Here is a 17,413-nt window from a genome sequence, read left to right as displayed (position 1 = left end):
TTTTTTTCTAAATAAAAAAGCATAATGAGAATGTCACACAATTTTCTAACACATAAAATATTCAATAATTTGAGAAAACAATCGATAGATTAATTGATAATGAAATTAATTAAGATTTTTTATATGATCACATGAACATCCTGCTCTTTATCTCGAATCAGAGAATGAAGGATTATCTCTGTGTAGTGAAGTTGTGGAAGAAGTACTGAGAAGTACTACGACAATATACTGCAGTAAAGTCAATAAACACTGCGTTTTACACACTACTACAGGTATAATTGGATAAAAGTTAAATTCATCCAAATGATCCGAAAAATCTGTTGAATTTATGGGAGGAAAGAGGAAGAAAAATTTTGAATAAAGACATTTTCTTCTGTGTTCATCTTTATGTGTGAAATATTTGGATAATTTTACATTTTTAGACCTCAAACATGTATTTAAATGAAAAGATCTGTGAAATGTGACTATTTGATTCAACAAGAGACAACTTTCACCAAGAGGTTTCTGTGACTCTGGAGATTAATAAAAGACATTTATTATAAAGGGTCACAAGCCATCGTTTGGTTTGTATAGTTTCTAAACTGTAGATATTGGAGATAAACTCTGTTTTTTAATAACTTCATAACAGAGATCGAACCCACTCGACAGTTACACAGAACAGACGTTCAGGGAGAGAAGGTGGAAACATTCTCCATGTTCACACTCACTCAAACATCAAACTCACTTTATTGAAGCTGCTGGTTTGTTGTTGCTTTTCTTTCGAGTGTCTGTGTGAAATAAACACGCTTCACCAGATCGTTTTTATTTATTTAATCCATTTTAATAAATAAATACAGAAAAATAGGTTCATGGCTCCAGTGGAGACGTGGTCCTGGTTAGGATTCCGGTCAGCAGACACTCGGAGTGGCTGCAGTCACACAGCAGTAATGAGATTTCATCCCTCGTCTGAACTCATTTGATGCTTCCACAGATGATGAAATGCGAATAAATAATCAGATTTCACGTGACTTTATATAGACAGCGACCGACTCATCACGGGTCACAAGTTAAAAATCCAATTTGTTGAACCCACAAAGCTGCAGTGACCGACGGGAATAATCTCAGTTCAGGTGTAAGAGAGAGAATGAAGCTTCCTGTCCAGCTTTGATCTTCTGCTGCTCTGCAAACCTCACGTCCGAGGTCGAGAAGACGCAAACACACGGTGATAAAATAACACCACACACGGACTCGTCAGCTACACAACCCTGTTTGTGCCTCGAGCTCCTGAAGGAACAGTTACACCAGGACCAGGTCCCGTCAGACCCAAGACACACCGAGGTATTTTGTGATAAATAACAGTAATAACATGCACAAAGTCACATTATCTCTTCGGTTAATTAACATCTCTGTCACATTTATAAAAAAAAAAACAAATGGAGGAACTTCATCCAAAATAAAACTGTTACCTTCTATGTTCAGTGTCGTTAAAAACTACAGGTTCAAATACGGTGGAAGACCTGCATCCGTATCAATGGTCCAATAAACAGTATCATACATATGTTAGGACGAAGTCAATATATCAATAAGAGAAAAATTATATCATCTCAGGCTTCAGCATATATAACATCATATATCATATTATAGATTGTGTATTAAAGATGGACGACGTCTCCACTTCCTCTGTTTGTACAAAAGTGAAGCCAAAGAATCAGAAAATACCAACGAGGTGAAAGAATTACAAAATCTGAACGTGAAATCAATAAATCCTGCTCTCAAAGTGAAAAACAACACTCGTGAATTAAGAGGAAGAAAAAAAACACCCGTACACACTCTCGTCCAATCACGAGTCAGTCTCAGCTGTCAATCAAGACGTTTCACCCTGTTGTTACATCATCAGATAACTAATAAAAATGCAAACTTATCTGAAACATCAGTGTGATAACAAATACCTAAAGTGACAGAATCAATCTTTGAGAAAAATGTATTTCTTCACGTTTATTTCGGTTTGGTCCAAGTCCCATCTGCTAACATGGAGGTGCTTTTGACCTATATTGCAGCCGGCCACCAGGGGGCGAAGGAGATGTTTTGGCTTCACTTTTGTCGTCCATCTTTATTCACAGTCTGTGCATCATATCTCATATATATATATATCTAACAGTCTCAGTCTGTATGAAGTTTATATTAAAAGCTTTTAAAGCAACACAAGACGCAGGTTGTGCAAAGGGAAGAGGAAACGTCTCTCAACGTTTATTCTAATACGTTATAAAATATGAAATCATGGTTCTACTAAGTGCACGTGCGAGAACATTTCGAGCTTTCCACGTCTTCCTGCAGTCAGATCCAAAATGATCCTTGTAGGCACCTTGAGAACAAACGACAGACGATAGCTTATTCAGTACAAACAGTTGCAGGCGTCCGTGTCTTTCTCTTCTTCTTTCTTCGGCGTCGTTTTTCCGTTTCTGTGTCTTCTCCTGTGATCAGCAGCGAATGGATGAGGTTCTACTGAAGCTGCTTTCAGACATGCACTGACAGCGGAACATTCTTTTCCACAAATGATCCGGAGCGGCTGCACGTGAGAACACAAACGTTCGGATCAGTCGCTCCGGACATTTTCTGTGTGAGCCAATGTGAAGAATACAGCAGGGACCAAAAGCGAGTGAGGGAGTGGATGAGGTTTATATCACACAGCGGACGCCAAACTGGAAGAACACAAATATCTAGAGCGGTGTCTCGATCCACATTTAAGAACCGACGGTGTCACAGCTTACATCCCAGAAACAAACCGTTCTTTAAAGAGTGGATGGCGCCGGCGAGCGATGAGACGTCCGATGTTTGAGTTTCAGGCTTCAACTAAAGGGAACAGATAACTCATTTCAAACCAGCTCGTCCCGCCCTCACTGCTGTTGCCTAGCGATGGACAGCAAACTACCAAAACCTGCATTGAGTTTCAACCCATAGACTTGTGGAGTGTTCGCTGTGGGACACGTGGAGCGAGCGCCACCCGGAGGACGAAAGAGGCGTCACAGGTAGAAGAAGCTGACGTCAACTTGAAAACACAACGAGCTTCGAGAGCTTTAGACGAGAAGGGCCGACGCAGAAATTCTCAATCACTGTGATTTCCGCAGCAGACTTCAAACGCCACGTCCTCTCCACAGGCTCCGCCCCTCTTCAATCCTCCTGCTGCTTCTGCACACGTGAAAGACAAACTCTGGAAAGTGTCCAGACCTCCATCCGTCCATCTCTGAAACGATACAGGTCTGAACACGTGAGGAGGCTCGGCTCTCAGCTGGAGCTCAGCAGCCACGTCACAGGGTTCGTGCTCCGCGGTCGACCACCTGCCGAACGCCAAACAGCCGGCGTGTCCCCGGTGGTCGAGCGGCACGCCGCAGGTCCGGCGCCCCGGCGGGTTCCCGCTCACAGCACATGGCAGCAGTTGTACTGAGCCAGCGGCAGGATCTTGGGCTTGTTGTGCGCCGGCATGTTGAGGGCCAGAGCCTTCTCACACAGAGGGAACTGGAAGAGTCGCTCGCGCAGCTTCAGGCTGTGGCGCTTCCCCTGCTCCAGCCGCGGCGCCGCCTCCCCCAGTGCATTGTGGGTCTGCGACCTGTCCGTCAACGGGTCCTCTCTCGCCCCGTCCTCGCTCTTCTCCTCTCCCTCCCTCGCTGCCTTTGACTCTTTGCAGTCGAGGCTGGCGGAGGATGCAGGGATGGAGGGAGGCGGTTTGTTGCTGTTGTTGTTAGGCTCCGCCTCCTCCTCCTCCTCGCCATCCTCTGCAGTGGAGTCTGGTTGCCCTTGACAACACGGGACCACCAACCCAGGCAGGGACCACGATGGGACTTCAGGAGTTTCACTGAGAGACTTGTCTCCGTGACGGACGGGTTGGTCTGAAATAACACAGCCATCCTCTTTTCTCTCTGTTTCCATCTTCACGTCTGTTTTCTCCTCCTCTTCCTCCTCCTCCTCTTCCTCCTCTATTGTCTCCGCTGAGCTTCCTGACTCTTCCTCTCCCGTGACGTGATCTGCGTCATCAAGCATCTGCTCAGCTTCGGTCTCTGGTTCTGTCACCAACAGAGACGGCAAACGTTCTCCCTCCTCCTCCTCCTCCTCCTCCTCTTCCTCTTCCTCCTCTTCCTCACAGATCTGCTGCAGTGCCGGCAGGTTCTTGGGAACCGGCGGCTCCTCGGCGGGAGGCGGACGGAGGGTGAGGGTGAGGCTCGGCTGCCAGGGCCCGGGGAAGGCCGGCTGGGGGGGCGGTCTCGCAGCCAGCAGGTCCCCACACTCGGGGACCCCTGAGCGGGGGGAGCTGAGGGAGAGCGCCCCCGAGAGCCAGTGGGGCGGAGCCTCGGGGCTGAGCAGCGCGTTATCCAGACCCTGCAGCCAATCGTGAGCCTGGATCTCCTCCAGCGAGGCTCGACCACTCGGATCCTTCTGCAGCATCCTGGAGATCAGGCTGAGAGGAGAGACAGAGGGATCAGTTGTTTGGTGAAGAGGACATGAGGTGATCAGCACTTCACTATGAATGTTACAGAAATAGATTGAAACCCATAATGTCTGATGACCAGAAGCTTGTTCTGTTCTCCGTCATGTGACCGAGTCATGTGACCGAGTCATCAGACGAGCGCCGGCTCAGATCCTGCAGGACGAGTTCGGGATCATCCACAAAACACTAAAATTAGTTTGTTTATGCAAGAACTGCACGAAGATACAGTTGATTTCACACGTGCAACTTTCTTTATTGTGCAATCTGTCCTGTGTTGTTATCTGTGGCTGCTGCACCAGGGAATAAGGAACGTTGTGCTTTGTATTCACAGACGATACTTTGGACTCTTCTTCCTGTTGTGACTATTCTTCTGTTACGTGCAGCATATGTCCCAGTTTACCCTGATGTCCTGTAAGCTGAGGACAGTGTGTGTGTGTGTGTGTGAGATGTGAGACGCCTCAATTCTGTGTTAAATTAACACACATAACAGTATATTGCATATTGCACATCCACATTTCTCTCCTGTTTTGCATTTTACTCTTTATTTAACTTTTTATATCTTGTATATATTTTTGTTTTGTTTTATATACAGTTATTTCTTTCTTATGTGAAGTACTTATTGTGTTTTTATGCTTTATGTTCAATGTATGCACCTATTTACCAAAGAATATTCCAGGTAGGTGTAAACCTACTTGGCAATAAATCCTTTCTGATTCTGATTCTAAATAGTGTGTCCGTGTCTTTGACTGTTTAAGGTTTGGTTTAAAACATCAGTGTTTAACAGACGGACACACACACACTGTTGCGTGATCTCTGTGTTTGCAGCAGCTGACAGCAGCGTCTGAGAGAACTAGGCCACTCAAACGATCCAGTGAAATGTACGTTAATGAGATGATGTCACGGTCAGTAACTCGTTAAGTCTGAGGAACAGTCAGAGTGAGTCTTCACATGGAGAATCCACTTAGTCACGAAGAGAAAGACAGTCACGCTGCTGTGTGTGTGTGTGTGTGTGTGTGTGTGTTTACCTTGGCCGAGGAGTTTTTACTTTACGTGTTTAAAATAAAACCCACAGGACGAATTCCCATGAAACTCGGTGGAAGGATGCAGCAGGAGAAGATCAGGAAACAAGCCGTTTAAATTTAGAGAGAGGATCCAAATAAATGGGCGGATCCAAGACTAAAATTTTCCGTTCTCTGCAGCTTTTCCCACAGAATTCAGTGCACGTGCACGTAGGGTTGCAAAATTCCAAGAATATTCAAAGTTGGAAACTTTCCATGGGAATTAACGGGAATTAACTGGAATAAACTGGAAATGTTGTGGGTAATTTATACTAACTGTGTTTACCTTGTCATATACAGACATAAATATAAACATTTTGTTTTGTCATAGGCTGATTAGAGCCCTGAGGAAACTTTGGGCACTTGACTATATGCTTCTGCATCTTTGTGTCATTCTTAACATAGGTCTTTGCAACCCTACGTGCACGACTGTCCCTCTCACAAACACACACACACACACACACACAGCAGACAATTTCTCATGTGAGAGAAGGAACTGTATTGATGCCACTTGCAGGTTCTCACACAACTGCAGCTGAAGCTATGAGGACAAGACAGGAAACACTTTAGGGACGATTGTGTTAAACCCTGCAGCGTCTGAGCTCAACACAAAGCTAGCAGTTGCATTTATTCATTAATTGCGAGATAGAAAGATGTTTTTATATTATATTTTTGTTGATTTCTCATGGATCTTGATCTTCACATGTTGTGAGTGCAGCGTGTGATCGATCCTCGGTACTCACTCTCTGCAGTCGCCTGACACTCGCTCGGGGATGGAGTAGCGACAGTCCAGGATCATGACCAGAGTCTCGCTGTCGTTGGTTTCCTGAAAGGGAGGAACTCCACACACCAGCATGTACAGGATCACCCCCAGAGACCAGATATCTGGAACACACACACACACACACAAAACACACACACACAGAGAGAGAGAGAGACACAAAAATTAGCCTTAAATAGCAAATCATCTCAGGCCTTAAAATAGCCGCCCACCCTGTCTCTCTGCATTCTGATCATATTTAGAATTCTGTGAGCTTCGTCTGTTCGTGACGGACATTTAAAAATACTCGGCCCTTTTTAAGTTTGACTCTAAAAACAACCAGAGGTTATTTACTGAAGCGGCCGAGAGACGAGGGTGAAAATCGGATTCTGTCCCACAAATCTACATAGAGGGATCAGCTGCGGATCGAGGTCAAAATGACGGTGTTATTAAAGGAGAGCAGCGGTGAAATAAATTCTCCTGCTGCCTGGAGAGAGAGGTCGGAGGTCGGGGAGGGAGTGGCCTCCTTGCTGAGGCCTGAAGGTCACGTTAGATTAGTCCCTCAGTGAACTGGGAGGAAAAATGTGCAGGAGTAACAGATGGATGTCCGGTTTTACAAGTTTAAAGTGTGAGGGCTAAAGCTGCAGCGACCGGGCTTAGTGCACACACACACACACACACACACACACACATGCACACACACACACACACACACACATGCACACACACATGCACACAGGCATGCTGACAGTGTGTTCTTTTCCTGTCTCCTCCCTTTCCTTCCCCTCCACCCTCCCTTCTCTGTCTTGTACTCGGACGCAGCGAGAGGGGTAAACCATGTGAGAACAGCCTGAACCAGGCGAGGAAACGCACACAGTCACACACACACAGACACACAAACACACACACAAACACACACACGGAGGAAAGGGAGCTGAGGGCCGTGACAGACAGAGGCCTTGTTGTGTTGCCGTTCTATTCTGAGAAGGATCCTTCTTCTCCTTGTGTTTCACCCAAACACTGGAGACCAGGACACTGCTCGCTGTGTGTGTGTTGCATTGTGTGTGTTGCACTGTGTGTGTTGCATTGTGTGTCGACTCTGACGTGACAACCAGAAAAAGAACAGATCTCACAGTGGATCAGATAAAGAAACGCTGCCTCTGCTGAGATCTCGCCCTCCGGCTCGAAACACAACAAGGTTTCATATCGGTTGTTGAGTTTTGTGAAATATTGTCGGTCGACAGCAGACGCGTGTTTGTCAAACACCTGATTTGTCAATAAAGTTCTTCATGATTGTGATTTCTCAACCACTGTGGTTCACTCAAAGCCACGCGTCCATCAGGTACCGGTGTGTGATGAACGTTCAGCTCCTGTCCCACATCACACTCATGATGGTCCAAACAACGGCCCTCAGTTCTCGCCATACAATGGAAAATTCACGTGCACGCTCTCGGGGCGCGCACGTCTCCGTCCGGAGGAGCGTTATGCAACAGGGAGGAGAAGCTGCTGACGACTGGGAGAGAGCTTCTCTCGGCTCGCTGGGGAATATCACACACTCACCACACAGTGCTGACAGTGCACATACACACAGACACACAGACACACAACACACACAACACACACACACACCTAACTCATACTCTGACCCTTCAAAAGAGTCTAGATGCATATGAGCTAAATCTAAAATTGCAAAGACATTCAACTGTAAAAGTTTGGAGATATGAAAGTGCAGAGTTAGAAAGAAGGGCGGGTGGGGGGGGGTGGTTCTGGGTCTGGGGGCCACCTGTGGCCCTCGTTTAGGCTCCGCCTCCTGTGAAGTCCACATTTCAAGACCAAATGCGTCACTGAGGGTCAACAATGCGGTCCCGTTCCAAAGGGTCTTCCTGGATCAGTCAAAGCACGCAGCCCGACATTTGACTTTATGTCATCAACTAATAAACAGACATGACATCTGGAAAATGTCCAGATAATTGTGTCCTGACCTTTTCTGGACTTTCACATATGAAGAAGCAGGAGATTGTCGGAGTCTCCTGTCGTCAGGGCAACTGGAATAATTGGAATCTGCCCGTTGCTCCAAAAGATCTTCGATTGTTTCTTTTAATTCACGATTTTCAGTTACAAATAGTAAAGGTTTGCATTCATATTTTAGAGAAAACGCTGATGACCTCATGTTGTTACCGGCACCAAAGAGGTTATGTTTCACCGTTATCTATTTATCAGTTTACTTGTGAGCAAGATTAGAGAAAAACTAAAAAAGGATTTTCTAGGAAAGAGGTGGAAAGGGTCAAAGAAGAAGCCAATAAAGTTTGATCCGGATCCAGGACGTTTTCACGGGAAATAATTCATCTTGATCTTCATGAATACGATTATTGTTTTGCTTTCACGAGACGAAACAAATCAACCAGAACAAACTGTCACGTGTGAAACTAGATGAATACGAGTTGAACCTGAACATTGAAGGTAACGTGTGTTTGAACCCAGAGAAATCATTTGGATCTAAAACATTTAAACTCTCAAGTCAGAATCTATGGAGGTGAAAGTGTTCATATCACACATTGTGCATAAGAAAATCATTTATATAAAGTGTTTTATACTTTATCCCCAAAGTGATGCATCTGTTTTTGGATTTCGTTGCTAGGAGAGAAGATCTGTTCTTTAATTTCCCACGTACGGTGTCGGTGCGTGAGATCTGAGCTCCTCAGGCTTGGAACAGTCTGTGTTTATATAAACTGTCCTGCAGCCTTCAGGTCGGAATGAAAACACTGACAAAGGGCTTTTGTCTGGAAAAGCTCTCTGGTTCTGCGGCTCTGATCTAAAACGGGATGTTTATGGGGGACGTTGGATTCGCGGCGCCGATCAACCGTCCGCCCCCGAGCGGAGATGAGAGCCGTGAAAGTGGTGGAAGGACGGAAAAGTCATTATTCTGAATGAAGCTATTTGCTGTGGTTGAATGAATCACATTTACTGGAGTCAGAGGGATTTAACACAACCTCAGAGTTCATGTGCAGAACTCACTCTGGGTCTCAGAACCAGTCGATGCTCCAGGTGGAAGAGTCGTGATCGGGGAATAAGAAATCTTCTTTCTCACAGCGAGAGAGATTGGTTTTTTTACGTCTTACTTACAGATTTCAATTAACTCAGTGGGAGGATGAGGAGATGGGCCAAGACTTTAAATGTTAAAGCCACAAAAGGTTATTTATTTTTACCTCTTTCTTTAACTTTGTGAGAACATTGTATTTCTCTAAAAACCTTCTGTAAATAATTCATGGATCTTGACGAATAAAAATCAGGCCCTTGATATCTGTGAGTATTAAATTTAAGGGACTGTTGTGATCAACTCAACTAATAACGTTTTGCAGATTTTCCTCCCATCTCATTACATGTTTGCTGCATTCAAAATAAATTAAAATATAAAAAGATACAATACAATATGTGCTCTGCTCAGTTATGGAATCAAATAAGTCAATAAGTTGACAGAATAACATCAGAAGAGAACTCAGGTATTTCAACTTAAGCTGTTTTTAAAACAACCTTAATGAGGTTGAATGTTTCTATCACGAGCACAAACAAGGTCTTTCCCAGCTCATAGTGAACATGTGTGTAGCTGACGTCCAGAGAATCTCACACGATCTCTCGAGTTCTCACAGAACACCCCCCCCCCCCACAGACTCAGGCCCCACGCCCTTCTCATCTTTCCTTCTTTACGTAACGTGTCGGCCTGAAGAGCTTCTCTGTCAGAACTCCATATTCAGTGTCATATTTAGAGTTTCCTCAGGCGGATCTCATTCACACAAGCTGACAGACTTTACATGTTGTGGTTTCTGGTTCACGGAGTTCTGTGGGCTAACAGACAAAACTATTGTGGCAAGAAAAGGGAAAAGTACAAGCGTTAAGCCTGAGCAGGTTGGAACAGCAGCAGGAGGAGGCAACACACACACACACTGAACACACATGTACACACAGGTACACACATGTACACACAGTTACAGGATGATGTTATGTAATTGTAGGACGAGGCAACGTTTATCTATGTCAAAGGCAAGAGACTCTGTGGACCTTCCTGCTTCTCCTCCACATCATATGACTTTCATCAACACACACACACATGCACACACGCACACATTGACACACACACACACATTGCGTGTACTCAAACAAACAGAGCACACATACACTGCACAGCTCCCAGAAGTGAAGGAACCACAGTGAATTAAACAGCAGCCAGTTAGTGCAAGACAGAAATAGAAAAGACACAGAGAGCAGTGTGTGCGTGTTCCTAGGTGTGTGTGTGTGTGTGTGTTCCTAGGTGTGTGTGTGTGTGTGTGTATTCCTAGGTGTGTGTGTATGGGGAGATGGGTTTATGAGTCACCTTACTAAGCTGAGATCACTAAGGGACATCTCTTCCTCTGTGCAGCTCAAGATTATCACACACACAAACACACACAAACAAACACACACACACACACACATAAATATTCATGACTGTGTGGGGGGGGGGTGATGGAAGTGTGCGTTTCTATCAGAGTGACACAATCCCCACGACGTCCACAGGTTGAGTGGAAGAGAACAGAGAAGTGCATTTGAGTCAAAAGGCAAAAATAGCTCACAAATGGATTTGAATGGACGCCTTCCCACGGACGCTTTTAGATTCAGGAACTAACGCAGCTCGTGAGTCATGTTCACGATGTGGACGACGCATGTGAACTGTGTTTATTCATCACAGCTGCTGTTTATAGACACCTTTCTTCATTAAGATGTTTAAAAACAAACTACACTTATATATAGTGTTGACTTGTGTACTTGCATTATCCAAACGGTTTCCAACAATGTTAAAACCCAGAGAAAATCCACAATTTATACAGAATGGCTGCTTCTTAATCGCATCATATCATCTTTAGCCGAGGCTTTGTCCGTGTGTGCTTCAACTTCGAAGGCTAGCATCGTGGGAAAACACGATGCTAACCAGTTAGCCAGCCGGGTTCGTTATCCTTCCACTGTAACTATTAGTCACATAGTTATGGTTTGCTTTAAAACTTGACCTGATCCGTGAATTTGCACCCGAGTTCCTCCCGAGTGGCCAAAGTTACATTTTATACTGTGTTTGATATGAAAATAAGAGGATTCAAGATATTTTGTTTCTCATACATGTAACCATGTGTTCTCTCAAATGACCAGCAGAGGGCGACTCTAGTGGTTTCAACATAGACTTAAAATAAAGATCCCAAGATCCAGGAATGAAGCCAGAAACCATTTTCAAAAAACAAAACTGTATTTGACTTTTCATTTTGGTCCATCTCCCATCCGCTAACCCAGAGGAGGCGGGGTTTATCACCTGCAGCTCGCCAACAGGGGGTGATAGAGACGCTGGTTTTTTTAGGGGTAGCTGTCATGTCGTCCATCATTATCTAAAGAAGTCAAGTCTCTGTATATGAAGTGTCTTGTGTGTACAGGTCTCAGGTGGAGGTGGGTGGGCGGTGTCCTCCAGCTCTGAGTCAGGCTCCGCCCCCTGCTCCTCCAAATATGGTTACGTCTGGTTTCAAAAAACCAAGATGGCGCCGGACTCAATGCCAAACTTGAGGCTTTAAAATGGCAGCTCACAAACCGCCGGCAGCGTTTCCTCAGAACAGAAACAAACACTGTGGACGTGTTTTTCACAAGGAGCCACTAATTGCCGCCGGGATGCATTTGTATTCAGCAGATGCTTTTGCAGTCAGCGGAATAAAAAGTGTTTTGCCAAAATCACAGCAGAGAAGACCACCGGCCCCCCCCCCCCCCCACCACCCCCCCGAAGCGGACATGTGGTGTCTCATGAGACCAAAACCCTTGTTTCCATATCGTCAAATCCCACAACCTCACTTCTAAAGTCTGATAAATCCCTGAGGACCAACCGCTCCACTGTGGATAAACAAGGAAGCAGGGTACTTTCTCTTTCTGCTATCTGTCTTTGTCTTCCTCTCTCACACACACACACACAGACACACACAGACTCACACACACAAATAATGCTTGCTATGCAGTGTGGGAGCCCGGTGGTGTTGAGCTGCAGCGTTCGGTTCCTCTGCAGAACGTGCCCAGTTGGCTCAGGACAGGCTGGCTTGATCAGACTGACCCAGATACACACACACACACACACACTAATCCTATACGGACACACACACACACACAAACATCGAATGCACAGTGAGCAGGAACACACACGTACATTCACACACAGATGCAAGTAAACACAGAAATACATACACAGGGTCAAACGGACAAATATGGCCACAAAGATTCTCAACATATAGATCTAATGTGATGAATCTGCATCACACACACACACAGACACACACACAGAGACATACACACACACCTGGCATAAATACAAACAATAAACCCGTCCATCTGAATTTGGCATATTGACTAGTTGGCATGTAAGCAATCTAGTCTTACCAAACATGATCACATGACTATTTTGTATAAACACATCTTCCTTGGCTCCAGAATTGCAACTAAATGGATCTTAAAGTGAAATCTTGTTTTCACACCTGAAACCGGCTTCATGTGTTTGTTCCTTTGTTTACATTTGATCTGGTTCCTTTTGGTTTCACATTGAAATGTAGGGACTCAAGAATCGCAGACCTGACTAACGTAGATAAACTGAAGACTGGAATAAAGATGGACGACGTGAAAGCCTCATAAAAGTGAAGCCAAATAATCGAGATCGCCCCCTGGAGGCCGGTTGCAGTAAAGGTCATAATCCTGCCTCCTCCATGTTAGAAGATGGGACATGGACAAAATTTATGGGATTTTTCTCAAAGATGGTTTCTGTCATTCTCGATATTTCTTATTACATATTTATATATTACACATATTTGTTCAAGGGTTAGTTTTTTCGGTGGGTATAATTTGTTATTTGAGGCTATAAAAGCGTCATGATTGAGACTGACTCCTGATTGGTGGAGCCCATGAAACCTCGACACCACCATCACAGCTGCACATATCCCGTCGGGTTTCTCACCTACAGCCGGAGCATCGTACTCTTCTCCCAGCAGAATCTCCGGAGCCGAGTACGCCAGCGACCCGCAGCTCGTCGCCAGCATCGTCCCCGGCTGGAACAAGTTGCTGAATCCAAAGTCCGTGAGCTTCACGGCGCCCTGCTGCGGAAAGAACACCACGTTCTCGGGCTTCAGGTCCCGGTGCACCACGTGGAGCTGGTGGCAGTACGCCACAGCGCGCACTATCTGGGCGAAGTGGCGCTTGGCGGTGCCCTCGGCCACGCCGGCCTCGTGGCGCAGGATGTAGTCGTAGAGGTCGCCGCCCTCGGCCAGCTCCATGATCAGGTACAGGGTGGTGGGCGTGTCGATGACCTCGTAGAGTCGAACCACGTTGGGATGCTGCACCAGCCTCATGCACCTGGAAATAAATAAATCATCATGATGGTGGTGACAAGAATTGATGTTTTCTTACACTTGACATCTATTGCACTTGTGTCGTCCTGGGAGACGGATCCTCACATGTGTCTCTCTGAGGTTTCTACATATTTTTACCTGTTAAAAGGGTTTTTAGTAGTTTGTCCTGACTCTTGTTGAGGGTTAAGGACAGAGGATGTCTCACCATGTTAAAGCCCTATGAGACGAATTGTGATTTGTGAATGTGGGCTATACAAATAAAACTTGATTGATTGATTGATTGATATTATTCCCATTGTACCGCAGTTGATATGGTCCCTTGGGGTCTTACTGAAATGTCTGAAACACATTTTGATCAAAATACCACAAGGATCATTTAAAACAGCACCTTTTTACCCTGTCTAAAGCAGCTCTCCTCAGATTGACCTGTTTTGAGTGAAGTTTCACAATATGTCCCCTTTAAAAGGGACTCTTACCTTTGTTGCATTTGAGAATTACAGCACATTCGAATCATCCCGCCTTCCTCCAATGCCCCACCCCCTCGTTCCCATCCGCGGTGTTTTTTCTTTTGTTTTTCCCCCTGGGAGCGGCTGTTTCAGTACGCCGTGGACCACTTTGGTCTGCCATCGTCAGTCGCTACGGTCGATACGGTCGCTACTCGCTACTGTCTGCCGTGGAATCAAAACAAACCCTATGGTTGAGGACGCGCTTCCTGTCTGTTTCCATGCAGCAAACAGACAGGTCTGTCGGCCAATAAGGTCCTTCGGTCCGAAGAATTTTATCGGTTGAAGTTTTCACTAAATATTACGAGAGTGAAATAATTGTTTGCTTTAACTCCTGGTGGGTCTGTCTTGCATTTTAGAGTGTCATTACCTTATTAATACCAATTTAACCTTATCCACAAAAAGTGTAAAAATGCAACAAAGGTAAGAGTCCCTTTAAGTGAGTTAAAGTTTCTGACTATAATCGTTTCTGTCCGTACCTCACTTCCTGTAGGAGGTGGCTTGACGCCATAACGTCGAGCTTCGTCTTGTCGATCATCTTGACGGCCACCAGTTGGCCGGTGTTGAAGTGTCGAGCCAGTTTGACCACCGCAAAGTGTCCCCGGCCCAGCGTCCGCCCCAGGTGGTACAGTCCGCTGAGGTCGGAGCGCCCGGGGCTGCTCCTGAGGTCGAGGGGTCCGTCCCCCCCCGAGGTCACCTCCGAGGACGAGTCCATGTTCGACAGGTAGCGTGGATTCGGACGGGAGGTGGGAACAGAACCGGAGGGTTTACACAGAGGAACCGAGGGAAAGAGGAGGTGGAGAAGAGTCCGGTGAAGGTGCTGAGGTGCGGAGAGTCGTCTGGTGAGACAACAAAGAGACGACACTGTGAAACACACAACTTTGGCCTTTGAATCAGAAAGGGCTTCAATGTAGGTGAGCTTCAGCTGCTGCTAATGCCTCATTACCGATATTTCATAAGACGGACGAGAAAGAGGTTTAACTCTCAAGTAGGAACAGATTAAAATGTGTAAGATTATCGTTCCGCGAAAGCAACAGAGGGTAAAATATTCTTTCGCTGGCCGAGGGGTTGTGTTTTTCTCTCTATCTCAAATAACATGCATGCAGCACAAATGGCTTCTCTGATCAATACTGTAACAGGAAACCTTAATGTACGTGTGAGTGTGTGAGTGTGTGAGTGTGTGTGTGTGTGTGTGTGTGTGTGTGTCATTAGTTTTGCTAAGAGGGTCAGAAGGTGTCATTAGACCCGGTGATGTCACCATGAGATTTTCCCAAGAGTAACTTTAATAATAACAATAATAATAATAATAATAAACGTATTTCTGCAGCACCTTTCAAACAGTGGATTATCAACACAACCAGATTTCTCATATAAACAATATGCCTCCTCTCATATTCTACCATTACTGACAATATCTCATTACAAATGTCAATACCTCTCTTCCATCTCTGTCCGACCTTTTCTTTTGTATTGATGCTTTAAATATTGATTCGCTTCTCAGTTCATGTTAGACGCCGTCTTTTGTCTCATCAATGTTGTTATAATATTTGGAGTTCTCTCTTGCTGAAGCTTAAGGGCAGAAGATGTAAATATATATATATATATATATATGCAAATTTGATTGAGTGATTTATTGCTGAAAACCTGAGTTACAAGTTGAAATTGTTTATATAATTGCAAGGTTATAGCAAATCAGAGAGGAAAATGTAAGAGATTTTCAGTTTCTCTGGTTTTAACAGTTCTAATCTTTAAAACTACTGACAACATTTCCTCCCAAACTCAACAGACACTGGGATGAAATGGCTGCCACACACACACACACACACACACCATACACACACATACACAGAGAGAGAGATGCAGATTTATGACTAATCTGAGCTGGTCTCTGAATTCTGTCCAGAGCTGACTCAACACAGGATATGGTTTTTATCCAGAGCTCTGACTGACTCAGATTCTGACGTAGAACCAAACACTTTGTCTAATGTCAGATTTTACTTAACACACAATTTACCTGCTGCTCTGAAGCTGTTATTCTTTGTGTAGCTGTCTGGAGACTTGAACTTCTGCTGCTCAGGGGTCAGTGCATGTGCATAACAAAAAAATCATAACCCAACACACACCCACACTGCCTGCGTGCATGTGAGTGTATCTGCTGCACACCAGAGAAAAACCCAGATACTCGGAAAAACAAACACACAACTATAAGAAATCAAAGTAACACGGTCTCTATTCAAACACTGGTCACTCAGGCCTGGTGCCACACGTTCGAGTCCCGGCTGACAGCTGCAGTGGGCCGACCGGACTCCAGCAGGCCGCACGGTCCACTTCACACCACATCCCATAACACTGCAGAGCCCCCCCCCCCTAAACACACACACACAGACACACACACACTCTCCAGCTGGATCACATCCCGCGGCTCCACACTTCAGCTGCAGTCCGGACTCCAGTTGTCACACACACTCACACACACACACACTCATACACACTCACACACACACTCACGCACGCACCGTCCTCCGGGCTGCAGCTCCACAACAACCCGACCTGCGGGGACACACACCGCAGAGGACGGAACAGCAGTTGACAGAACAGCAGAGGACACATATCAACTCACCATCTCGCTGTTCCGCGGACTGTCTCACTCCTGCGTGGCGGCTCGCACGCAGGCGCACTGGAGAGTCCGCTGCTCCATGAGGACGCACACAGCTGCTGTCTCCACATCCATCCCCGCCCCCCCCCCGGGCTCGAGCTTTATGCGCGTACACAAACACACACACACTTGGTGTCACAGGGCTGCGTGCACGCCCCTTTCAGAGAGCGTGCACGCCCCTTACAGAGAGCGTGTGTCCGGCCTCCTTGTGACGTCAATGCATTCCGACTCGCTCCCTACAGTCTATGCTCGCTCCCGAGGCTCCGGCAGCCCGCGGCCGCGCGCCCCCCCCCCCCCCCCCCCCCCGAGAGGAGAGCGATCCAAGACATTATACAACTGAGCGAGTTTCTATTCAGAACCGGATCAGCTGAGACCGGAACCCAGAACCTCACAGGAAATGACCTGGAAAAGTTGTTATTGTTTTTATTATCCTCAGAATTTAGATGAATATCCTGCTTCGGGTTCTATGGAGAAACACAGGATGTCAGATAAATCCCTGATCTTCTTTATATCATATGTATTTATTCAGTCATAAACTCATTCATGTGGTTATGATCTGCAGGTTTTCAGAATTTCAGTTCTGTCT

The 17,413-nt window shown here is 45.7% G+C and overlaps 1 protein-coding gene across 1 annotated transcript; it reads right to left on the bottom strand.

Annotated features, from left to right (window-relative positions):
- Positions 1 to 795: 795 nt before the first annotated feature.
- On the bottom strand, positions 796 to 16,837 carry snrkb (SNF related kinase b). Its single transcript, XM_061076626.1, has 5 exons — positions 16,792 to 16,837; positions 14,651 to 15,010; positions 13,278 to 13,672; positions 6,261 to 6,402; positions 796 to 4,429 (listed from the first exon to the last, which is right to left on the bottom strand). Exons 2-5 carry the CDS (start codon positions 14,884 to 14,886, stop codon positions 3,394 to 3,396), a joined length of 1,809 nt encoding a protein of 602 aa, XP_060932609.1. The 5' UTR covers positions 14,887 to 15,010; positions 16,792 to 16,837; the 3' UTR covers positions 796 to 3,393.
- Positions 16,838 to 17,413: the final 576 nt, after the last annotated feature.

The sequence above is a fragment of the Limanda limanda genome, chromosome 8 (assembly GCF_963576545.1).
Source record: "Limanda limanda chromosome 8, fLimLim1.1, whole genome shotgun sequence".
NCBI classification, from domain to species: domain Eukaryota; kingdom Metazoa; phylum Chordata; class Actinopteri; order Pleuronectiformes; family Pleuronectidae; genus Limanda; species Limanda limanda.
This window is presented reverse-complemented; position numbering and strand designations above follow the sequence as displayed.